The sequence below is a fragment of the Pelophylax lessonae genome (genome assembly GCF_965119305.1).
Source record: "Pelophylax lessonae genome assembly, chromosome: 4".
Taxonomy (NCBI): Eukaryota; Metazoa; Chordata; class Amphibia; order Anura; family Ranidae; genus Pelophylax; species Pelophylax lessonae.
In genome coordinates, this window is record NC_138771.1 from 7,976,616 (window position 1) to 8,003,122 (window position 26,507).

Genomic DNA, 26,507 nt, shown 5'->3' on the forward strand with positions numbered 1-26,507 from the left:
GACCCTACAGCGGTTTACCAGGACAGGTTCCACTCAGAACAGGCCTCACCATGGTCGGCCAAAGAAGTTGAGTGCACGTGCTCAGCGTCATACCCAGAGGTTGTCTTTGGGAAATAGACGTATGAGTGCTGCCAGCATTGCTGCAGAGGTTGAAGGGGTGGGGGAGGGGTCAGCCTGTCAGTGCTCAGACCATACGCCGCACACTGCATCAAATTGGTCTGCATGGCTGTCATCCCAGAAGGAAGCCTCTTCTAAAGATGATGCACAAGAAAGCCAGCAAACAGTTTGCTGAAGATAAGCAGACTAAGGACATGGATTACTGGAACCATCTCCTGTGCTCTGATGAGACCAAGATAAACTTATTTGGTGTCAGATGGTGTCAGGCATGTGTGGGGGCAACCAGGTGAGGAGTACAAAGACAAGTGTGTCTTCCTACAGTCAAGCATGGTGGTGGGAGTGTCATGGTCTGGGGCTGCATGAGTGCTGCCGGCACTGGGGAGCTACAGATCATTGAGGGAACCATGAATGCCAACATGTACTGTGACATACTGAAGCAGAGCATGATCCCCTCCCTTCAGAGACTGGGGGGCAGGGCAATATTCCAACATAACGACCCCAAACACCTCCAAGATGACCACTGGCTTGCTAAAGAAGCTGAGGGTAAAGGTGATGGACTGGCCAAGCATGTCTCCAGACCTAAACCCTATTGAGCATCTGTGGGGATCCTCAAACAGAAGGTGGAGGAGCGCAAGGTCTCTAACATCCACCAGCTCTGTGATGTCATCATGGAGGAGGGGAAGAGGACTCCAGTGACAACCTGTGAAGCTCTGGTGAACTCCATGTCCAAGAGGGTTAAGGCAGTGCTGGAAAATAATGGTGGCCACACAAAATATTGACACTTTGGGCCCAATTTGGACATTGTCACTTAGGGGTGTACTCACTTTTGTTGCCAGCGGTTTAGACATTAATGGCTGTGTGTTGAGTTATTTTGAGGGGACAGCAAATTTACACTGTTATACAAGCTGTACACTCACTACTTTACATTGTAGCAAAGTGTCATTTCTTCAGTGTTGTCACATGAAAAGATAGAATAAAATATTTACAAAAATCTGAGGGGTGTACTTACTTCTGTGAGATACTGTATAAAAGTATTGGGACGCCGGCCTTTACACACACATGAACTTTAATGGCCTCCCAGTCTTAGTCCGTAGGGTTCAATACTGAGTTGGTCCACCCTTTGTAGCTATAACAGCTTCAACTCTTTTGACCATTCTTCCAGAAGCGCATTTGCCAGATCAGGCACTGATGTTGGAGAGAAGACCTGGCTCACAGTCTCTGCTCTAAATCATCCCAAAGTTGTTCTATCGGGTTGAGGTCAGGACTCTGCAGGCCAGTAAGGTTCTTCCATCCCAAACTCGCTCATCCATGTCTTTATGGACCTTGCTTTGTGCACTGGTCCTGATCATTTGGTGTAGGGGGGATTGTGGTGTGGGGGTTGTTTTATGGCGTTGGGCTTGGCCCCTTAGTTCCAGTGGAGGGAACTCTTAAGGTGTCAGCATACCAAGACATTTTGGACAATTTCATGCTGCCAACTTTGTGGGAGGAGTTTGGGGATGGCCCCTTCCTGTTCCAACACGACTGCACACCAGTGCACAAAGCAAGGTCCATAAAGACATGGATGAGGCGAGTTTGAGGTGGAGGAACTTGACTGGCCTGCACAGAGTCCTGACCTCAACCTGATAGAACACCTTTTGGGAGGACTTGGGTGACTGCCAGCCAGGTCTTCTCGTTCAACATAGGTATGGACCATAAGGTACCTAGCTGGATAGAGAACTGGCTCCAGGGGAGAGTACAGAGGGTGGTGATTAATGGGGAGTACTCGGATTGGGCGGGTGTGGAAAGTGGGGTCCCCCAGGGTTCTGTCCTGGGACCAATCCTGTTTAATTTATTCATAAATGATCTAGAGGAGGGGATATCTAGTACAATCTCAGTATTTGCGGATGATACTAAACTAAGCATGCCAATATCTTCTATGCAGGATGTGGAAACCTTACAAGCGGATCTGAACAAAATAACGGGGTGGGCAACTACATGGCAGATGAGGTTTAATGTTGAAAAATGTAAAGTAATGCACTTGGGGGCCAGAAACCAGAAAGCAAGCTACTCACTAGGGGGGGAACCTCTGGGTGAATCTAAGATGGAAAAGGACCTGGGGGTACTGGTAGACAACAGGCTTGGCAGTCACATGCAATGCCAAGCCGCTGCAAGCAAAGCCAACAGAATACTGGGATGTATAAAAAAGGGGATTCACTCCAGAAATAAAGAGATTATTCTCCCACTCTACAAGACTCTGGTCCGGCCACATCTGGAGTATGCTGTCCAGTTCTGGGCACCGGTCCTCAGGAAGGATGTGCTGGAACTGGAGAAAGTCCAGAGAAGGGCCACAAAAATAATTAGGGGAATGGAGGACATCAGCTATGAGGAAAGACTACAAGCACTGAACTTATTCTCTCTGGAGAAGAGACGATTGAGGGGGGATATGATATCAATGTACAAATACTGTACTGGTGACCCTAGCATAAGGAACAAACTTTTCAGAGAAAGGGAATACAATAAGACACGTGGCCACTCACTAAAGCTAGAGGAAAAACGGTTTAACCTTAAAGTGCGTAAGGGGTTCTTCACTGTCAGAGCAGTAAGGATGTGGAATTCTCTTCCACAAGCAGTCGTATCAGCAGGGAGCATCGATAGTTTCAAAAAACTATTAGATGGGCACCTTAAAGACCACAACATACAGGGGTATACAATGTACAACATACAGGGGTATACAATGTACAACATACAGGGGTATACAATGTACAACATACAGGGGGTATACAATGTACACCCTACAGGGGGTATACAATGTACACCCTACAGGGGTATACAATGTACAACATACAGGGGGTATACAATGTACACCCTACAGGGGGTATACAATGTACACCCTACAGGGGGTATACAATGTACAATATACAGGGGGTATACAATGTACACCATACAGGGGATATACAATGTACACCATACAGGGGATATACAATGTACACCATACAGGGGTATACAATGTACACCATACAGGGGTATACAATGTACGGTTAACATCAAACACACACACACATCATAGGTTGAACTGGATGGACTGATGTCTTTTTTCAACCTCACCAACTATGTAAAATCACAATTGCGCTTCTGGAAGAATGGTGAAACATTCCCATAGACACTCCTAAACCTTGTGTACGGCCTTCCCAGAAGAGTTGAAGCTGTTATAGCTGCAAAGGGTGGGCCAACTCAATATTGAACCCTACGGACTAAGACTGGGATCTCATTAATCGCTTGCCAACCAGCCGCTGTAGTTTTACTGCGGCAGGTCGGCCCATTGGCCACAGGGGGAGCCAATGAGCGGGTCCGGCGGCCACGATTGCCGCCGGGCACCTGCGATCCATTGTAAACACGGCAGACCGCTGTTCTGTCAGTAATGAACTTATTAATTTTTTGGGAAAAGGATAACTTTTATAGTTTAGGCTGTGATCTGTACTGTATGTATAACTGTATGAAAATCGTATATACACAGGTGGAAGTATACGGACACCTCTGCATTGTATATTTAGGTTTCCTTTGTTTTATGTCTTCCAGCGCTCTGAGGATGTCCCATATCGGAGCTTTCGCTGCCCTCGGGGTCGCATTTACTGCAGCTGCTCTCTTCTCAGCCATCCACAAAATAGAAGAGGGGCACATTGGAGTCTATTACAGGTAACACCATTCTCTATCATAGCAACAACAGGTGGAAAGAAAATATACCCCCCCCTTATCCTCAGCTATACCCCCCCTCCTTGCCCTCAGCTATACCCCCCCTTACCCTCAGCTATACCCCCCCTTACCCTCAGCCATACCCCCCTTACCCTAAGCTATACCCCCGCTCTACCCTTAGCTATACCCCCCCCCTTACCCTAAGCTATACCCGCGCTTTACCCTCAGCTATACCCCCCCCTTACCCTCAGCTATACCTCCCCTTTACCCTCAGCTATACCCGCCCCCCCCCCCCTTACCCTCAGCTGTCTGCCCCAGCAGTATTGATAAGGTTGTGGTCTGGCTGGGTGGTGATGCTTGGCAGGGATACCTGTCCGCAGTAATACCGGGTTACCGAGAGTCTGGAGGAGGTTCTACCAGAGCTACCCCAGGTATTGGCTCACTTCTAGAAGAAGACTGGCAGCAATCCTTCTTATGCCCGCGGCCCATAATAGACATTTGGCTCTCAGCAGCCTTTGAGGGAGATTCACTAAAACTGAATAACAAATGGATCACCCTGAGGATGGGACTGTATAGGCAACCACACTTCCAAATAAGGTAAAAAATATTAATTTATTGGTTGTAAGTAAAAACCGATCATAAGATAGAAATATACAAAAGATAATGACAAAAAATTAGTTACATAGAAATGCATGACATACAAAAAAAAAAAAAAAAAAAACTACATGGGTATGAAAACAATCCTAAAACCACATAGAATGTAAATTGGTATACGGTGTGAATCACTGATGCGTGATATACATATGGAAATCCTCCAACCCGACGCGTTTCAGGCACAGCTGCCTTTCTTAAGGGGTATATTAGTGGAGAGATTTAATTTCTAAATGGTATTGGTAAAAAAGTAAATGTCATCCCATTGGTTATAGAATGGATGTAATCTTAACCACTTCTGGACCGGAAGGATTTGCCCCCTTAATGACCAGGCCCTATTTTGCGATTCACTATTCCTCCCACTGACACCAATGATGGGGCACTATTCCTACCACTGACACCAATGATGGGGCACTATTCCTACCACTGACACCAATGATGGGGCACTATTCCTACCACTGACACCAATGATGGGGCACTATTCCTACCACTGACACCAATGATGGGGCAATATTCCTCCACACTGACACCAATGATGGGGCACTACTCCTCTCACTGATACCAATGATGGGGCACTATTCCTCCCACTGACACCAATGATGGGGCACTATTCCTCCCACTGACACCAATGATGGGGCACTATTCCTCCCACTGACACCAATGATGGGGCACTATTCCTCCCACTGACACCAATGATGGGGCACTATTCCTCCCACTGACACCAATGATGGGGCACTATTCCTCTCACTGACGCCAATGATGGGGCACTATTCCTCCCACTGACACCAATGATGGGGCACTATTCCTCCCACTGACACCAATGATGGGGCACTATTCCTCCCACTGACACCAATGATGGGGCACTATTCCTCCCACTGACACCAATGATGGGGCACTATTCCTCCCACTGACACCAATGATTGGGCACTATTCCTCCCACTGATACCAATGATTGGGCACTATTCCTCCCACTGACACCAATGATGGGGCACTATTGATCTTTTATTGAAAAGAATCAAGCAACATATTTTATACAAAAGTAAAAAACAGAACTATAGTACAATATTCCAACAAAAAAAAAAAACAAAGGAATTCACATCCATGTGCAGAATATATACAGTATATACATAATCCACTTCCAACATTCTTAGAAAACTATTTACATAAAGCAGCAGAGAGGGCCTAAGAGGCACAACCCATCACCTATGTATGCAGCCATTTATCAAAAACTGAGCATTAAGAAAAAATCTAGGGTGATAAGAGACAGAAAGCCACACCCGGGAAAGAGACTCCTGGCAGTCAGGGAGGCTTGAAACCCCTCCACGCCTTCAGCCAAGCCCTCTGACCCCACTTGTCTCTCTCAAGCGCCCGAATCTTCCCCACCTCATGCAGAATGTCACACACCACCACCTGAACAGGAAGGATTTTACGCCGAAGGGTGACCTGACACCGTGCGTTCCATGTGTAATAACGGACTACTAAACTAACTAAAAAAAGTGTATCCAAACAAAAGCCCCCACCAGTATTGAATGCTCCGTACACCCACTCAGCATAACCCAGCCTGGAGAGGAAAGGAACACAGAGGGCCCGCCCCACCTGTTTGTATACCTCTATGTTAAAAGGGCAACGAAGCAGAAAATGGTCCATAGTCTCCTCCTCACCTGCACATTCCTCCCGAGGACAACCACGATCCATCCCACTGCGGAATTTCAAATTGCCCCGAACATAGAGCCTCCCGTGGAAGCACAACCAGGCCAGATCCCTGAATTTAAGGGGGACTCTAGCCAAATTAATCAATCTTAACCCTTCCCTCAAAATTGGGCCTGGGCAATCCCTTAAGGCCAGTGGGTCATGAAAGACTTCACTCAAGACTCGGCTCATAAGGACTTTCCTCGGAGCGGATCTGAGATCTTCAGCCGACAGTCGCCACTGCCGCAGCAACTTCAGACACGGAGCGACATAGGCTGGGAGCTGACCACGATGACCCCTGAGATTCTTCACTTGGCCACCTTCTTCCCAAAGTCGCAGAAAAGGCCTAAACCAAGATCTAAACATGCCTGCCCATCCAGGAGGTTCCACTGCAAGCATACTACCAATGTTAAACTTGAGAAATAGCAGTGAAAAGAAAAGAACGGGGTTGACCATACCTAAGCCACCCTCCCTCCTGGATAGATAGGTGACATTCCTCTTGATGGGGTTCAGTCTGTTCCCCCACAGCATCTGGAAGAACACACTATAGATCCTAGCATAGAGAGACACTGGCAAGATGCAGACAGGGCTGACATACAAGAAGATCGGTATCAGGTAAGTCTTAATCAGATCAACCCTTTCCCTCAGAGATAACTTCCATCTCTTCCAGCTGACCACCTTAGTATTGGCAACTTCCAGCCTGCCTTCCCAGTTTTTGAGGCCATAATCGCCAGGTCCAAATTCAATGCCTAATATCTTAATTTTTTCCTGGGGCACTGGAAAAGTGTCCGGGAGATCAAACCCCTCACCTTCATTTCCCATCCAAAAAACTTCACTCTTTTCCTGATTGATCTTGGAGCCTGATGCTTCAGAGTACCGTGATGTCAGAGAGACCACCTCCTCCGCTTCATCTGTCCCAGTGACAATCACTGACACATCATCCGCATAGGCAACAACCCTCAAAGGCGGCTCACCCGGGATTCCCACTGGTACCCCACACAACATGCTGCTCTCTAGCCTCCTGATGAAGGGGTCGATTGCAAACACATAGAGCAGGGGACTCAGCGGACAACCCTGGCGCACCCCAGAACCAACCTCAAAGGACTGTCCAACCCAACCATTAACAAGAGGGAAGCTCTCTGCCCCCTTATACAAAACTTTTAACCAATCGACAAAACCACCCGGCAGACCGTACTTACTAAAGAGCAACCACAGGTACTCATGGTTGACACGATCGAAAGCCTTTGCCTGATCCAATGCCAGTAGATACTTTCCCCAGCCTGCAGCCCTGCACTGCTCCAAGGCCTCCCGGACAGCTAAAACCGCTGTGAAGGTGCTCCTACCCTGGATCGAACAGTGCTGATGGCGAGAAAGCAAAGACTCTGCTACTGCCGATAGGCGCCAGAAAAGTATCTTCGCCAGCACCTTTCTATCGACATTGAGAAGGCTGATGGGGCGCCAATTCTCAATCATCGAAGGATCTTTACCTTTTGAAAGAAGAATCACAGCTGAGTGTCTCATGGAAGGGGGAAGCAACCCCTCAGCAAGACAACTGTTAAAAATCTCTACCAAATGTGGGGCCAGAATAGACTTAAAGGCTTTGTAAAACTCAGCCGTCAGACCATCCGGTCCAGGTGACTTCTTGATGGCAAGCTGTTCAATTGCCCTCGTCACCTCTTCAACTGTGATCTCTTCTGTCAAATTCATCAAAGGGACATCTCCACCATTTAGACCTGGAATAGAGTCCAAAAAGCTTTCCATCTTGTCTCGGTCAAGCTCCTTCCTCCCAAGAAGTTCAGCATAAAAAGACCTCACGACCTCCAGGATCCCTGACCTGGACTTTGTCAAGGAACCTGTACTATCCTTAAGGCCAACGACCATCTTAACAGCTACACCCTGTTTGCAGTTCTGGTAAGGGTCAGGCGAGTGGTATTTCCCATAGTCCCGCTCCAGAACCAAAGAGGTATGCCGGTCATATTGACACTTCCTGAGGAGGATTTTCACTTCAGAGATTGCCCCAGGATCTCCTCCTCTCGAGACAAGAATATCCAGCTTCCTCCGCAAACGTTGGTAGGTCATGTATCTATTAAACTGTTTTTTATTGGCTAGGCCCCTGAAGAATCCAGAAATCCTCTTTTTGGTCAGCTCCCACCACTCAGCCTTGCTGCTACAAAAGTGCAGGATGGTCACCTGTGCCTGCAAGAATTCCTCAAAGGATTGTCTAACATGTTCTTCCTCAAGGAGAGTCGAATTTAATCTCCAGATGCCTTTGCCCCTCTGAGGGAAATCTGAAGCATTCAAGACCACAGATAGCATACAGTGATCAGAGAACTCCACCGCCTGCACCACTGGGGGTGAGAAAGCAGAGGCCTCCTTCAAAAAAAACCTATCTATCCTACTCTGACTATTACCTCGATGAAAGGTGAACCCTGTGTCATCCGGGAGGTGCTTAATGTGCACATCCACAAGACCAGCATCCCTAACCATACTATTTAAAAAAACGCTATCATATCCCAGCCGGTCATTGAAGTCCTTCCTGTCCTTGGGCCTAGTCACAGTATTAAAGTCACCTCCAAAAACCACTTGCCGGGATGTAAAAAGAAATGGCTTGATCCTTGTAAAAAGGCATTTCCTGTCCCACTTTGTGTGCGGCCCATAAATATTAATTAGGCGCAGGTCCTGCCCTCCCACAAGAACGTCTAAGACCATACATCTCCCAATCTCCACCTCAATAACCCGCCGGACAGTTACCATGCCGGTTTTAAACAACACCGCCACCCCGCCGTAAGGCTCGGCCGCAAGAGACCAGTAAGATGGACCATACCTCCACTCTCTCTTGGCCATATGAATATCTGCCAAGGAGGTGAGCCTAGTCTCCTGCAAAAATAAAATTTCAGCATCTAATTGGCTGAACAAAAATAAGGCCATAGAACGAGCTCTTACCGACTTAATGCTGGCGACATTTATTGTCACCAATTTTAACGGAGGGGGAACCGCCATTTGGGTTATTGGGTGGATTGCTTCTTAGCTCCCCTCTGCTGCTCATCACCAGAAGCCTCTCTCTTTCTTGAAGCCTCCTCCAACTCCATTTCAATTTCTGAATTCTGCTCAGAAGAATCCCCAGATGAGGAGATATCCCAAGCAGAAGCCCTAGAACGGTTGGAGACAGTCACTGAGGCATCCTGTCCCTGTTCCGTCCTCACCGTCTGTCTCTTCCGCCTCACAACCTTCCTTCTCTCCTCCAGGTACTGAAGGTCAGATTCAGAGATGCTTTCATCTCTTGTTTTCTTCTTCTTCTTTGAAGTCTCCACAGAAGACTTCTTTACAGAGGAAGCCGCAGCAGCACCCTTTTTGGTACCCTCTACCACTCCTGGTGGGTGGGGGGCTTCTTTAAGGTCACACTTAGGAAGGGAAGACTGATCGGGAATAACTGACTCAGGGGGAACAGACTTGGCAGATTCTGACACAAGAGGAGCCGGTACAGTAGGCTGGGGGGACACAGGGACAGACACAGAAGGAAAACTTACAGATACAGGAGGGGTGGGCACAGGGACTAGGGAGGGATCCTGCACAAGACCAGGGGGGTCAGTCACCGCAGAGGAGGGTGGTACAACAGGGGCCTCATCCTCCATCCTGTCCAGCCTTAACAGATCATCTATCACCTCTCTATCCATATTATGCCAGGCTTCAGGACATCGGCTGTAGGGGTGGCCAAGGCGCAGGCACAGGTTGCACCTTATCGCCTGGGTGCAGTCCCTGGCCACATGACCCTGTCCCCGACACACTGAACAGATCAGTGCTGAACAAGAGGAGCTAAAATGCCCCTTTTCTCCACAGCGGTGACACAGTTTTGGCTGACCGGGATAAAAAATAGTCATCCTATCCCTCCCTATAAAAGCAGAGGAGGGCAGGTGACGGACAACATTCCCATCCCTAGCCAACCTGACCGTTACCGACCAACCCCCGGTCCAGATGCCACGCTCATCATGAATTTTATCCGGCCTGGTCAAAACATCCCCATAATTTCTCAACCAGACCTCTAAGTCCCGAGCAGGAACACTCTCATTTGTAAGGACAATAGTAATTTTCTTCACTGTTGACCTTTGGGAAACTGCCACTGGCACCAGACCTTCCCATTCGGGTCTTGACCTGCACCGAGCCATATATCGTTCCCAGAACAAGTCAAGACCCTCTGGTCTGGTGAAACTAACTGTGTATTCCCGGCTTCCAGCCACATGTATCAGGGCATATAGGTCATTAGCCCCAAAACCCATATCTAAGATCAGGTCCACCACCATACGCCTTGCTAGAGGGACTGCACCACCTTCCCATTTAAGGAGGACTACGTTCCGCCTTGGACCCCCAGCAGAAGCCATAGATCCAATACCAGATCCAATGGTGCTCATAGTGGCAGCCCGCGAGGGAAAACCCTGATTAGAAGCAGAGCTCCTCCTTGATTGTAACCCTGGCTTGGTGATATTGCCAGGAGCACAGCTTACCACCTGTGCAAATGTAGGCTTATTAGGGCCAAGACCCCACACTGATGTCACATTATCAGGTACACTACTATTATTATTTTTACCAGCTTGGCCTAAACAAGCAGCATTATCAGTTCCACATATAATGGTGGGTTCCACCACACCTGCAATGTTATTAGGGATAACTGTTTCTGATGCAGTACCAGATGTTTCCTGCTGCTGCGCTGTAGAGTCCTGTTCAACAGTGACTGAAATAGTTTTAAGCTCAGCAGAAGGGGGGTTAATTGGCTCTTCTGGGTTTTGTGGTTCTTCAGCAGAAATGTCATTTCTTAAACACAACTTTTCCTGTTTAGAGACATCAGCAGCAGGCACAACATTGCTGAGCATAGGGGAATCACCTGGAGTGTCATTAGGAAACCCATCATTAGGCAAGGTGCTAAAAGGCACAAAAACTGTTTTATCTGTAAGCTGGGGCTTTATATACTTTACTTTATCAGGCACACTCTCAGGTAAGTCCTCCACATCACCAAACACCAGCTGATCTTCCTGCATTGGAGACTCCATTACCTGTATAACTTTCAACATGCCTCCTGAGCCCTGAGATGGCAATGGGCTGCTTACCTCACCTTGAGGGGGAAGGGGGTCAGAACATGGGGTCTCCTCCTCCACCTCCATCTTTGCAAACCTCCGTTCATTGCAAAACTTCTCCCTGAAGGGACCATCCCTGCCTTCCATCATGGCCACGATAGTTTCTTGATGATCCACACGGACTTTCGCTAATTGGACCTCTGAATCCATGGATCCACGGTTCTTGCTGAACAAGCCTTCACGCTGCTTTCTCAGGCGCTTTAAATCAGCTCTAAGCTTGTAGAGCTTGTCTCTCTCCTTATTGAGGACTTTGATCCCGGCCACCACTCGCTCCCGAATGGATCCAGCATCTTCATCCTCACCAGGTGCAGAGAGATCACCAACCACGGGCTGCACAGGAGCAGGGGTGCCATCCATCCGCCCAGGGGATGTCTGAGAGCCTCCAGCAGGAGAGGCCCTGCTGGCCTCCATGGCTTCCCCAGAAGGGGGCCAGGAGAGCTGGGAGGGATTTCACCTCACTCCCCTCTTACACAGATCACCTGCAGCAGCAACAGACACACAGCCAGAGAACCTTCCAGCAGCCACACCCGAAGCTGAATGATGGGAAACTACTCCTCCCACTGACACCAATGATGGGGCATTGTGTACTCCCACTGATACCAATGATTGGGCACTATTCCTCCCACTGACACCAATGATGGGGCACTATTCCTCCCACTGACACCAATGATGGGGCATTGTGTACTCCCACTGGCCCCAGCATGGCCCCCATGAAGCCTGAAGAACAGAAAACTGGCTAGCATTGGTTGGCTTGGATGACTGCTGTAGCTGAGGTTGATAGGAGGTTCAGCTTCCCATGCACTCTGTTGGACCCGTGCATGACCACAGGTTGACTATAGGGGTGGGGTATGATCAGTCAGGTAGACTAGAAAACCCGTCTCCTCATTCTCCTCCCCCCTCCTGGGGTAAACAATGTTGGAAGCTCCAGCCAGTGCTGCTCCTCGTTTATTTCATACAGCCGCTGTTGTTCCGCCAAGCAGAACATTTTGTGTTTGCGCAGTGCTGCAATCCGGGTGCCTGAGGGCAGTTGGCTCATGTATGTCTGTTTATCTTGCAGATTATAGAGGAATTAAACCTTCACCTAAAAATTACACCTTTTATACAATACAAAGACTCCTTAGGAAATGTTTAACCACTTCAGCTCCGGAAAGTTTACCCCCCTTCATGGCCAGGAAATGTTTTGCTATTCAGTACTGCGCTACTTTAACTGACAATTGTGCGGTTGTGCGACGTTATACACAAACATAATGTTTATCATGTGTTTCCCCACAAATAGAGCTTTCTTTTGGTGGGATTTGATCACCTCTGCGTTTTTAAATTTTTTTGTGATAAAAATGTTGAAAGAAAACAATATTTATTACTTTCTGCTATAAAAAAAGTGTAAAAAATCGAATTTCTGTCGTTCATTGATGGACCCAACTCCTGATCTTCTTAACCATTGGGTTATACTGCCCCCTACAGGAGTAGGACACTAGGGAGAAAGAGAGTCTGGCTACGCCTATGGGCGGTCTCAGGGGGTATACTCTCTCTCTCTGCTATAGGTACTCAGTTTTTTCTGCCTAGTCAGGAGTAAGGACCTAGTTCCTTGCTGGGATCTCTGGTCCTGGCAATTCTTTCTATTTAGATATTTAGAATTTTTTCTCCTGGATTTTTCCTGTGAGATCAACAATCGACTGCCGGATTGGGCGACTGTCTGGATAATCTAGATCCAGTGGTCACCCCAGTCTGGCCAGCGAGTACACGCAAACCTCAGCTCCGCATTAGGTCGACTGCGACGTAGCCCCACCTGATGAGGGCTGTCCTGCGAGTTAACGCCTCGCGAGGTCGCATACAAGCAGGTATCGGCCTGAGTGGCAGCGTTCCTCCTGGCCGACAGCCCCCCCATTTAGATGGCGAGGGGTTCTGTCTGGAGTGGTGCCTGCCTGGTTCCTGGTATGGTGAGTAGCTGTCCCCCTTCTCCCCCTAGAAGGGTTTGGGATGAATGTGGGCCCCTCCTTGGGACAGTCGGACCCCCGAGTTCCTTTCCCTTCTGTCAGGCTATCCCCTTCATCTGTCCCCCACCCTACCCCCCTCCACTTATGCTGAGGCTTTGTGGGTGGTCTGGAATGGGGGCAGGGCGCTATGCTGGCGATGGAGGCGGCTGGACGATCGGCTGTGTGGGTGGGGGGTGGGGGTTGTACCTGGTGGAGGCTCCTACCTGGGCCTGTCCATGAGGCCTTAGGTATTGCTTCTTGGTCCCTGGAAGCCTCGTGGTGCCGCCACTTTCTTGTAGCCTGTGTGCTCAATGCACGGCGGCCATGTTTGTGTAGTCCGGCAGCCATTTTGCGGTGGTTTGCCATTGAAAATAGCGGCTGCCGTGACAGTTTAGCCCTCTGGGCAGTGTTTTCGGCAGTGGGAGCCCCTCCTCATCTGCTGGTGCTGACTCCTGAATCCTTTCATTTCCTGATCTCTGCTCGTGCAGTGCAGATTCTCCTGGTGGCTGCGTTGCCTAGTTTCTGCAGGGTGGTGAGTCTGGTGGGGTCCTCTCCCACTCTGCCGAAGATCGATTGGGGCTTTGTGCCTGGTGAACTGGTGGTGCTGCCCGAGCATTGGGGGTTGTCCCTTAGCAGTGTTTTACACTTTTTTGTGGGGTCCCCCTGGTGACTCATGGAGTCTTTGGAGCACATCCCCCCCCACCTGATCCCCTCTCTGGGGCTGCGGGGCCCTCCATATTCCATACATCGATGCAGTGATGGTGGTCCTGGAGTCCCTTCTGTCCCGGGTGGAGGTGGCTTTTGGGCGACGGGCTTGCATAAAACGCCCCCCACCTTCCCCTGCCTCATCTGTCTCATCAGATCCTGAATCTGATTCGGCTGCCACAGACATGGGTCGCCCTGCTGGGTCTGCGACCACACGCCCTGAATCTTAAGATAGTGAGGAGGATTCCTGATTGTATCTGTGCTTGAGACTTAAAGTTGGAGGACGCAGCTGTGTCTGCAACAGGGGCGCAGGTTCCCTTTGGCATTCACAAGCCATCCACAGCAGCAAAGGAGTTCCCTTTCCCCTCCTATTTTGACAGAATTGTCACTGAAGAGTGGAGACGAGCAAAGCGTCCCCTTGGGGTCCCTAAGCGAGTTGCTAGGCGATACCCCTATGAGGAGTCCCTTAAGAATTGGACTGTTCCACCGGTGGTGGACCCTCCGGTTTGCAGATTAAACAAGGCAACTTTGATTCCTGTTGAAGATTCCCCGGCCTTTAAGGACCTGGCTGACAGGAAGGCGAAGGCTGTGGCCCACAATATGTACACTCTGGCTGGTTCAGAACAAAGGCCAATTTTCACCATTGCCCTGGTGTCCCAGACTCTTACAGAGTGGGCTAAGCTTTTTACGCCGTGATCTGGAGGGGGAGTAGCTTCCCCTGCCTTTTCTGCGCTAGCAGACCAGCTGGTCCAGGGGCTGCAATCTATCTGTGATGTCTCTTTGGATGCGTCTCCCCTAGTGGCTCGACTCTGTTTCGGCAGTGGTCCTTCGGCGTGTCTTTTGCCTCAAATGCTGGTCTGCGGACCAGACTTCTAAAAAGGTCCTTACTGATCTTTCCTTTCAAGGAGATTGCCTGTGGGGGAGAGTACCTTTCTTCTGCAGGCTACCAAGGGCAAGGACCCTCATCGTAGGAAGTTGTTTCGTCCCTCAGGATCGACTGAGAAGGGATCGGAGCCCTTCGGGGCCTCCTCTGGAAGATCCAAACGCACTTGGTCTGGAAAGTCAAGTGCGGGCTTCTCCAGACCCACGGACAAGGCTCCTTCAACAGAAAGGTGCGCGCCCTCATCCGTATCTGGGGTGGTGGGGGAAGTCTTTGCTGGTTCCCGGACCCGTGGACTCCCCTGGTACAAGAACAAGTGGGTCCACAAGGTCATTCGGTCCGGCTACAAGATCAAGTTTAGTTCTTGCCCACCGGTAAGGTTCTTTCTTCCGACGTGCGACTGTCCCCGGTCCGCTTATAGGCTCTTTTTGGGGCTGTGCAAGACCTTTTACTTTATGGGTGATGGTCCCGGTTCCAACTTGGGGACAATTTCAGGGGTTTTATTCATTTATTCAAACCTGTTTACAGTCCCCAGGAAGGAAGGAAAGGTGCGTCCAATTCTGGACCTCAAGGTGCTGAACTGCTTTGTGCAGGTGCAGAAGTTCAGAATGGAGTCCGTTCACACGGTGGTGGCTTTCCTGCATCAGGCATATTTTTTTTTTTTGTCTCCATCGACTTCAAGGACGCTTACCTTCACATTCCATTATCTGTTGATCTCCAGCGCTTCCTCCGCTTTGCCGTGGGAGAGGAACATTATCAGTTTGTGGCATTACCTTTTGGTCTCGCCTCTGCTCCTCGGGTCTTCACAAAAGTGTTGGCTCCGGTGCCAGCATTGTTATGCCAATGGGGGATCGCTGTACTTGGCTACTTGGACATCCTCCTTCTGCGAGCGGAGTCTCCTACTGCTCTGGTGGAAAACCTGGAAATACCCACATACGAGCTTGAGGGAGCTTAGCTGCATTCTGAATTTTCAGAATTGTTTCCGTCCACAAGCTGGACTATCTGGGCCTGACTGTGGACTCCGCTTTAGCCAGAGTGCTCTTTCCTGTGGACAAACTCTAGAAACTACAGGCTGCATTTCCATCCCCTGCTGTTCTGCAGATGGTCATCCCTCCGGACTTTCAAGCGGGTTCTGGGCCTGATGGTGTCCACCGTTGGCACAGTTCCATATGAGGTCCCTGCAAGGGAGATTCTGGCCAAATGGGACAAGAATCCACAGTCACTGGACAATCAGACCCAGCTAAGCCGGGGAACGAAAGAGTCCTTGATATGGTGGCTTTGTTCTTTGGCGCCTCGGCTGGGCAAATCCTTCCTCCCCCTTGTATTGGACAGTGGTCACAACAGATATCAGCCTGTCCAGTTGGGTAGGTGTCCTTGGCAAATATTCTGCTCAGGGGTTCTGGACCCTGGAAAAGTCCAGACTACCGATCAACATCTTGGAACTCTGAGCGATCAGACTGTGCCTGGACCATTGGACGGATCGTCTTCAGGGATGTCCAGTGCGTATTCAATCGGACAATGCCACGGCTGTGGCTTATGTCAGTCACCAGGGGGGCACAAGACATGTCCTGGCGGCCCTGGAGGTAGCCGGCATTCTAAGGTGGGCTGAACGGTTCATTCCAGCCCTCTCCAAAACACAAATTCCCGGGTCGGAAAACTGACAGGCGGATTACCTCAGTCGACAGGTGTTGGTCCAAGGGGAGTGGTCCCTTCATCTGGAGGTGTTTCATCTCTGCTTTGCAGGGATGAGAAACAGAGAGATTGTTCCTTGTGTACAGAGCTCTGTGTTGAATGTCAACACAGAGCTCTGGGCTGTGATTGGATACAGCCGATCAGCAGGTCCCAGTCGTGAATTATTGGCCGGGACCTGCTGACAGTGCCAGTACAAGGTCATTCAGAGCCCTGAGCAAACCTGCCAAACTACGCTCCACCCTCCCTTCAAGATGTATGAGCATTAAAAGTCAGCAACCCCCCCCCTCCCCAAGCACTAATCTGTATGCTTACCCCATAAACATAAATTCCCTCTCCTCTCATTACAAATCTGCCCCTCCCTGCACGGAAAAAGAGATCACCCTACCCAGCACAAATTCTGTACCCTTCAAGTTTCCCCTCCTAAGTACAAATCCCCCCCCCCCCCAAGAAAAAATTCTCCTTCTAGCACAATTTCCCCCCCCCCCCCATCTACCATATCACCTCTTCTAGCACAAACCCCCGAAATCCTCCCCCCATTCCCCCTCCCAATACAAATTTCTGTTTATTGCCTTTAAACAAGAAAAGGACAAACACTACACAATGCCACGCAGGGCTAACACATAAAAAGAAAAGCAGCTGGCAACAGGCCAGCGAAAACCCCTCCCCCCACCACCCCAGGCTCCACCCAGCAGGTCCAGTGCAATAAACGGATATGCCTCCAAGAGGCTAGAAAAACCCCTCAATAGATTCCCAGCACACCTACAGCATCCCTATAGTGCCAGTAAAAAGCAAACTCGGTGAACAGCATATGTCAGCATTCGCCTTCAGTCATAATAAGGAATACATTGCAATAGAATAAACTTCCCTTTCCCATGTATCAGGCAGTCAAGGAAAGCAGTCAACAGCACACGCCTCACAGCCACTCAAGCACACAATGCCGCTGGGACACTCAGGACCGATCAGCAGAGGTGGAAGCCGAAGAATCCAGCCACAGCTTCCATACTTTATCAAATTTACGCGGACAGCCCCTACTGAGATACGTAGCCTTAGAGCGGAGTCACCTTATTCACCAGACCCTTCCAAAAGAGGACGGTGGGAGCCAACGGTCTCTTCCAGTGTAGGAGCAGGGCCTTGCGAGCATAAAAAAGCAGCAAGCTCAATAACGTGCGAAGGGCCCTAGTGGGAACCAACCCATCAACCAACCCCAGCAGACAAACTTGCATAGATTTAGGAACCGGTACCTTCGCCACCTCCTCAATACAGGCCAGCACAGCAGTCCAGAAGTCCTGACCCACCGGGCAGCGTGAGAAGATATGCCCAAAATCCGCAGGGGAATGTGAACAGCGCCAGCACTCCGCAGAAGACTCCGGGTAAATGCAAGCCAGCCGTGCAGTCGTTTAGTAGATCCTGTGCAAAAATGTAAAGTGAATTAAATGATCCCTAGCAGAAACCAGGTAAGTGAACGGAGAACACCACATATCCCAGTCATCGCCATCCAAGTCCGGTACCTCCTCCACTCACCCTTCCCTACACCTACGCACTGCCAATGGGCGGGGGGGGGGGGGGGTTGAAAAAAACAGCTCCTTGTAGAGCTCCGATAGTGGCTTCCGCATGTCCTCAACCTGCACAGCAGTCTCCAACATGGAAGGTTAATCTCAACACGAGAAGAACCAAACTAGGCAAGAAAAGCATGGCAATGCTGGAGATATCGGAATAGATATGTATTCAGCAGATCAAATCGGGCTTTCAGGGCATCAAAGGGGCAAAGTTCTCTGGCGGACGTAACATCACCCAGCTTCTTGACCCCCTTTGACACCCAGATGACAGGATCAGGTATCGAGTCAAAATGAGGAAACGGGATTCCGCCACAGGGGGGAGGCCGGAGATAACCCAGTCGCTCCGGGCTCTACCTGTGCCCGCACCTGGTCCCAGGCTTTAATAGTGGAACGCATCGTCCCCGTGAGGGGGAAATCGGCCCGTAAGCCACGATGCAAAAGGAGACGGAGACTCTCATATGAGCCCAAAACGGCTGCCTCCAACACTGTGGCAGAATCCCCATGATCACCCAAGGCCACCTGCGTGCAAACACCCCCTGTCCTGCCAAAAAGTATTTGTATAAATCAGGCAAGGCAAGAACCCCCTGACCCCATGGTTCCTGAAGCACTTGAATGCCTATTCTAGGAGGAGAGATACCCCAGACAAAGGACCCAATCAGGCCATGCACCCTGCGGAAAAACCAACGGGGAACCCACACCGGAGAATTTCAGAGAAAATACAGGAAGACTGGAAGAATTTTCATCTTAACTAGATTGATACGCCCTAGAACCGATAGTGGCAAGTCCCTCCGCCCTCCGCTTGAGGACATCCAGCAGAGGCAGCAGATTGAGGCTGAGATAGTCCGCCACGCAAGCCGAAACCCGGACCCCCAGATAAGTGAACTCCGTAACCCACTGAAGCGGTAACGTCCCATCAGCCGCAGCCTGGGTACCAGGGTCAAGCGGCAGAATGGTGGACTTGTCCCAACTCACCCTGAGACCGAGAACTTAACAAAAGTATCTAAAATGGTAAAGACCGCCTGCAGAGATCTACCGGGGTCCCGCAGGAACAGCAGCATATCACCAGCATAAAGCGCTAAGCATTCCTTAATTGAGCCAACCTCCAACGCACCCACCTTAGGAGATGTACGCAATGCTAAAGCCAATGGTTCTATCATTAAGGAGAACAGGAAGGGCGAGAGAGGACTGCCCTGCCTAGTCCCCCTACCCTCTGCAAAGAAAGGGGAAAGGGAAGACCCAATCTTCAGAGCCATTTGGGGGGTAGAATAGAGAAGGGAGATCCACCTACAGAACTTGGGACCAAACCCCATGCGCCTCAACACCAGCCCCATGTACATCCAGTCCACTGAATCATAGGCCTTGGCTATGTCCAGCGATGCCACCGCCCTAGTCCCCAGGGAAGAATGTGCTATTTGCAGATGAGTAAACAGGCGGCGGAGATTTGTATCCATGGACTTACCTGGCATAAAGCCCATCTGGACGATGTGAACCAATGAGGGGAGCACCACAGCCAGCCTAGTAGCCAAGACCTTTGTCAGGATTTCTAGATCCGCATTAAGTAGAGCTATGGGACGGTAGGAGGAACAGAGGGTGTGGTCCTTACCCGGCTTGGGCAGGAGAACAACATATGCCTCTAGCATGGACCCTGGCAGGGCCCCCCTGTCAAAACATTCAGCATACAGGACCTGAAGCCTGGGCACAAGGGAGTCCGAGTATTGCCGATACCATTCCACTGGGAACCCATCCGGGCCCGGAGATTTTTTGGGAGGGAACAAAAGGATAGCCGTCTCAATTACCCGCAACGTAATGTCATTGTCCAACCAGGCGCGATCATCCCCCTCCAAAGCCGGCACCGGAAGGTCAGAAAGAAGCGGCTCCAGCTCTCTCTGGTCATACGCCGGCAAGGGCGTAGTAGTCCATAAAGACCTGTAAGATCATCCCAGGATCCCTGACCAAATCCCCAGTGCGTGACCTAATACAAGGGACACTGACCGAAGCCCGCTGATCCGCCACCAGAAAAGCCAGTAGCTTACCATTTTTGTCTCCTTTTTCAGAATGATACGCTCTATGACATATTTTGGCATGTGCAAAATCAGTATCCAGCAAAGCCAATCGTCTCCTGGCTGCCTCCAGAGCTGCATAGGCATGAGGCCCCGAGGCAGCTGAGTATTCCTCCTCCAACCTACGGACCTCAAGCTGCACAGCCTCCCTACGAGCTGCCTTGATTGCAGAAATGTAATGCCCCCCTCAAGACAGCTTTAAAAGCATCCCAGACCACCTCCCCCGCTGCAGAAGAGGCATTATCCTCCCAATATTCAGACATTTGAGCTTCCACCTGCTTCACCACCTTCTCGACCTGTAACCAGCCCGGAGACAGGCGACATGCACCCCTCCTACCCCTGTCTGCCAACGAAGGGTCAGCAGTAGGGGGTTATGGTCCAACAGACCACCCGCCAGATAGGCAGCATTCTGCACGAGTTGCAGGCAATTCGCATTTGCAAAAGCTAGATCAATCCTGGATGCCATCCTGTAAACCCCCGACCAGCAGGAATAACCCCGCACCCCAGGATTCTTCCAGCGCCACAGCTCAGTAAGCTGCGCCGAGGTGACCCAGGACAGCAGCCCGGGGGCAGGTACTCTCCGCGGATTAGAGGTGTCCAGTCCGCCATCCAGGATTGCATTGAAGTCTCCCGCTACCAGGAAGGGGAGGTGCATGTAGGGAGCCAAGGTTACCAGAAGGTCTATCAAATGTTGCGACTGAAAGGGCGGAGGCAGGTAGACACTCACTATCACCATTGTTTGCTGATGAACATCCAAGACAACAAGCAGAATAGATACCCCACGGGCATAGGTGGAATACGTGGCGTTAAAAATACGCGGGAAGGCCAGAGAATGACCCAGGGAACTATCACCACCTTCCAGCAGTGCCTTTGCCAAAAAGGAAAAAACCTTGAGGTAAATATACATAAAGTGACCACTAGATGGAGCCTGTAAAAAAAACATCCCTGCTGCAATACCCAAAACCTGAAAAAAAAAATACAAAATTCGGTATTCAGGCTATTCTCAAAACCCACAACATTATTTAAAGGCATGGCTGGGTCAGATACCAACAGCCAACATTACCGTGTCCCAAAAAGACTGCCCAACAAGCAGACAGTCAGTCCAAGTCCTCCTCCAAAATATAGAGGAAAGGTGCAGTCCGAGACTACAAAAAACAGAGAAAATGTCAAAAAGTAAAAACAACCAGTCACAAAAAGGAAAAAAAAACAAAAAAGGTTAGTTCCCAACCATGTCCAAGGGCCGAAGCTCCCATGGACGAGATCCAACTCCGTGGCCAACCTTGCAGGGGCTATATAGAAAACAGTGCAGATCCTGAGGACATCCAAGTGCAGGAAAATAAATATACATCTTGAGCAGGCACTAAGCAGTCATCCAGAACTCAGGGAAAAAACAGGAGGATAGTCACAGGATAGATCCACAGGCAGTAAAGGCACCGTGTTTTACCCCACAGCAGGAGTCTCCCAGCAGCTATCCAGGAGAGCAGGTAAACAGGTTAGATAGAGTCTAGCCAGTCCACAGCCTCTCCCGCCGAATCAAAGAACAAGGTAGAGCCCTTATAATCCACTCTCAGCCGGCTCGGATACATCATCCCATATTTCAGACCTTTGGCCCTCAGGCGTTTGCGCACCTCAGTGTAGAATCTGGGTTTCTTCTGCATTTCCACAGAAAAGTCAGGGAATAACAATTCTGCCATTGTCATACTGCAGCTCCTCATGCCTACGGGCTTCAGAGAGTATGCGGTCCCGGTCACGAAAGTTCAAGAACTGCACCATAAAAAGGACGCGGCGGGGCCCCTGGCGGGCGAGCCCCCGTCGGCACCCTGTGGGCCCTCTCCACCACATAGGTGGGCAGGTTGAGCAAATCGCAGAAAAACTTTTCAGCAAACTGAGTAGGATTAAAGCCCTCCGCCTTTTCAAGTCACGAAAGTTCAGGAACCGCACCAAAAACGGACAAAAACGGACACGGCGGGGCCCCTGGCGGGCGAGCCCCCGTTGGCACCCTGTGGGCCCTCTCCACCACATAGGTGGGGGGGGGGGGGGGGGGTGGTGCGCAGGTTGAGCAAATTGCATGCAGAAAAACTTTTCAGCAAACTGAGTAGGATTAGAACCCTCCGCCTTTTGAGGTAAACTCACCACTCTGACATTGTTGCGGCTCTGCCTATTTTCAGCATCCTCCATCTTGTCCGCCATAGCATTAACCTGAGTCTGTAGGGCAATAAGCTGTGCAGAGTGGGATGCTGTAACATCTTCCACCTCAGAAATGCGACCCTCAGTTTCTCTCAGGCGCCCCCTTATTTTGTCCAGGTCGTGGCGATTTAGGGTACATTTAGAGGCCAGATGGTCTATGCGGATCATCAGAGCAGTCTTACAGCCATCAATGGCAGCTAGAATGGGAGCAGTACTGTCCTCGCCTCCAGGCCCCCCCCCCCCCCACGACCCAGCAGAACCCAGTGCGGATCCAGAGGTGCCCGGCTCCTCACGCAGCTCCCCAGGAGGTGTCCCAGCCGGATTCACCATCCTCATTTAGCAGCCAGAGAGAGGGGGTGAGAGAGCACCGCTGGTGCAGGTAAGATGGCGGCGGCTGGGTGGCCCGCTAAGCCTGCGGGGCTGGGGCCCGAACGCCGAATTTTTTGACCGGCATCGACAACTGCCCAAGAATGTCCAGGGTAGAACCACCGCGGTGTGTTGGGGAAAAAGCCACGGATGGATGTGGATTGGATCAGGATACAGCGGAGCTCCAGCGAGACACGTCCGGTGCCTTCTACATCCCATCCACGCCCCTCGTAGAAGAATTCTCATCCTCTGCCACCCTCCCAACACAAATCCCTCCTCTCCCCCTCCTCACATGATACTGCAATGCCCAAGGCAGCTGGCCTTCCTGCCCACCCTTTGTCCCGGCCCGGCCTGCTGACTCCTGGCTACCGGCGATAGATGGCCTATTAGGTGGATCCCTTGAGAACGTGCATGCGCATGAAACACGTTGGAAGGGGACCTTCACATTGACATCATTGCCGCTGCGACTTCGTGGTAGGAGCGGCGGCCGTCTATCGCCGATTCCTCGTGAAGTCCTCTTACCCCCTACAGTTCTGGATATGATGTCACCAGGTTCTATGGCAATGGCTTACTGTCTGGTGAGTGTATAGAATGGTGGACGGTTATCACTGATGAGGACCACTGTGCAACACTTTGGGCGCAAGTGTTTCTAATTTAATGCCGGATATTATTGGTTCTCTGGTGAGTGTTGTGACTCATCACACGGTCATAGTGGGCCTTTTGAATGAAGAAAGGATTGTCCGTTCTCGGCAGTTGGTTACACAAAGGACTTTATGTATCTAACACATGGACTTTTTTTCATTTATGTAAAGCGCTGCACCGAATTTGATTATCATATAATTTATTGGAGGATGTATATTCACCTTTGTAGGTGCCAGCTGCCACGTTATTATCTTTTTAGCCATCTTGTTATAAGCAAAGAGTATTATGTGTTATTTTGTGACCATCTTATTTGATAACCAAATGTCCAGGGGTTGTAAATCTTTAAAATAAGAAAGTTCTTCAGAATCATGATCTTTATTCTAAGATTATCCAGAATCGTGCAGCTCTACTTTGTGTGTTCTGACACCTTTCTATCAGAACCAGCTTTCACTTTTTCAACTGAGCTCCAGTAGCTCTTCTATTAGATTGAACTACACAGGCCAGCCTTCCCTCCCCACCTCCATCAATGGGCCTTCCCTCCCCACCTCCATCAATGGGCCTTCCCTCCCCACCTCCATCAATGAGCCTTCCCTCCCCACCTCCATCAATGGGCCTTCCCTCCCCACCTCCATCAATGAGCCTTCCCTCCTCACCTCCATCAATGAGCCTTCTCTTCTCACCTCCATCAATGGGCCTTCCCTCCCCACCTCCATCAATGGGCCTTCCCTCCCCACCTCCATCAATGAGCCTTCCCTCCCCACCTCCATCAATGGGCCTTCCCTCCCCACCTCCATCAATGAGCCTTCCCTCCCCACCTCCATCAATGAGCCTTCTCTTCTCACCTCCATCAATGAGCCTTCTCTTCTCACCTCCATCAATGAGCCTCCCCCCACCTCCATCATTGAGCCTTCCCTCCCCTACCTCCATCAATGAGCCTTCCCTCCCAGACCTCCATCAATGAGCCTTCCCTCCCCTACCTCCATCAATGAACCTTCCCTCCCCTACCTCCATCAATGAGCCTTCCCTCCCCTACCTCCATCAATGAGCCTTCCCTCCCCTACCTCCATCAATGAGCCTTCCCTCCCCTACCACCATCAATGACCCTTCTCTCCTCTACCTCCATCAATGACCCTTCTCTCCTCTACCTCCATCAATGACCCTTCCCTCCTCTACCTCCATCATTGACCCTTCCCTCCCCTACCTCCATCAATGACCCTTCCCTCCCCTACCTCCATCAATAAGCCTTTCCTCCCCACATCTATCAATGAGCCTTTCCTTCCCACCTCCATCAATGAGTCTTCCCCCCCTCCACCTCCATCAATGAGTCTTCCCCCCTCCACCTCCATCAATGAGCCTTCCTTCCCCACCTCATGCGCATTAATGAGCCTTGGCTGCCCATGACCCTGTCACCGGTTGGCCGGTTCTCCTTCTTTGGACCACTTTTGGATGGTCCTGACCGCTGCAGACCGGTAACCTTCCACAAGAGCTGCAGTTTTGGAGTTTATCTCACCCAGTCGTCTAGACATTACTATTTGGTCCTCCAATCCTTACAATTGTCCATTTTTTCTGCTTTCAACACATTAACTTCAGGGACAACATGTTCACTTGCTGCCTTATATACCCCACCCACTTTCAGGTGTCATTGTAACATCCATACTATTCACCTCACCTGTCATTGGTCAGAAAATTATGGCTGATCAGTGTCTAAAGTTTTCCTTGCGGTGAGGTCTATGTAAAATTTTGAGACCGCAATCCTAGTTCACTCTTTGTATCCACTTTGACGTTCGTTCTTTTAGATGATTAACAAGTAGGTGTCACGAAGAGAGAAGAAGATGGATTGCCCAGATCCTGCGGGTATTGGCTCAGGTTCTTCTTGGCACAGCGTATCTAAGGGAACGTGGCCGCTGTTTACTCTCATTTATGTCCTCAAACAAAACTAAGGCTCCATTCACATATAGGCGTTTCAGATCACGGGCAGAATTTCTGCGATTCTGAACCATTGCAAGTCGCGGGACGCCCGAGCGATTCCTGTGACTTGCAATGGCACCCCAAATGCGGCGCAACTTTGCCACGATTGTCGCCCAACGAATCACGTTAAAATCACGCAAACAGAATCGCGGGACGCCTGACGCCCAAATGAAGTACAAGAACAAGGCATTTGGGGTGTCATTGCAAGTCACGGGAATCGCTCGGGCGTCCTGCGACTTGCACTGGTTCAGAATTCTGCAAATTGAAAGCAATATTCAAAGCAAACTCCCCCATCCATCCATTCCTGCACTGGGTCTGGGGCGCTCTCCACTGGCGACCCGTGCCTGCTGTGATTGGACACAGCGGGAGCCAATTAACGGGTCCGGCAGACCCGATGTTCGCCAGCACCAGGCGATCGTTCAAAAGGGAGGCAGAACGGTGATCCATGAGAGGGGAAGGTTCTGTGTTTACGCTAAGCAGGAACACAGATCTCTGTGGTCCCCCAGTCAGTTAACCCCTTCCCTGCCAGTGTCATTAGTACAGTGACAGTGCATTTTTTTTAGCACTGTATTGGTGTCACTGGTCCCCAAAAAGTGTCAGTGTCAAATTTGGCCGCCCCAATGTCGCAGTCCCGCTGTGAGTCGCTGATCGCCACCATTACTAGTAAAAAAATAAATAAAAATTCAATGAATATATCCCATAGTTTTGTAGACTTGTTAACTTTTTCACCAAACAAACAAACGCTCATATTTATTTGTCCCAGTGTCGTAGTCCCACCAAAAATCGCTGATCGCCACTATTACTAGTAAAAAATAAATAAAAATTCAATAAATATAGCCCATAGTTTGTAGATGCGATAACATTTGCACAAACCAGTCAATATACGCTCATATTTGTCTGTCCCAGTGTCGCAGTCACGCTAAAAATCGCTGATCGCCGCCTTTACTAGTTAAAAAAAAAAAAAAAATTAAAAATGTCTTAAATCTTTCTCCTAGTTTGTAGACGTGATAACTTTTGCGCAAACCAATCAATATACTCTTACTGAGATTTTATTTATTTATTTTTTTTACCAAAAACATGTAGCAGAATACATATTGGTCTAAACTGATGAATAAATCAGATTATTTAAATAAATACATTTGGGATATTTTATAGCAAAAAGTAAAAAATTACATAGTTACATAGTAGGTGAGGTTGAATAAAGACAATAGTCCATCCAGTTCACC

At 49.9% G+C, this 26,507-nt stretch overlaps 1 protein-coding gene across 3 annotated transcripts in view; it reads left to right on the plus strand.

Moving 5' to 3' along the window:
- Positions 1-26,507, plus strand: part of ERLIN2 (ER lipid raft associated 2) — a gene marked incomplete at its 3' end in the record, with an annotated part of 89,135 nt that overhangs the window by 16,024 nt on the left and 46,604 nt on the right. For all 3 annotated transcript variants that reach the window (XM_082255623.1, XM_082255624.1, XM_082255625.1), the window contains exon 2: positions 3,673-3,789. In XM_082255623.1, coding sequence (XP_082111749.1) covers positions 3,683-3,789 — 107 coding nt within the window. In that variant the 5' untranslated portion in view covers positions 3,673-3,682. The remainder of the gene's footprint in view (positions 1-3,672; positions 3,790-26,507) is intronic.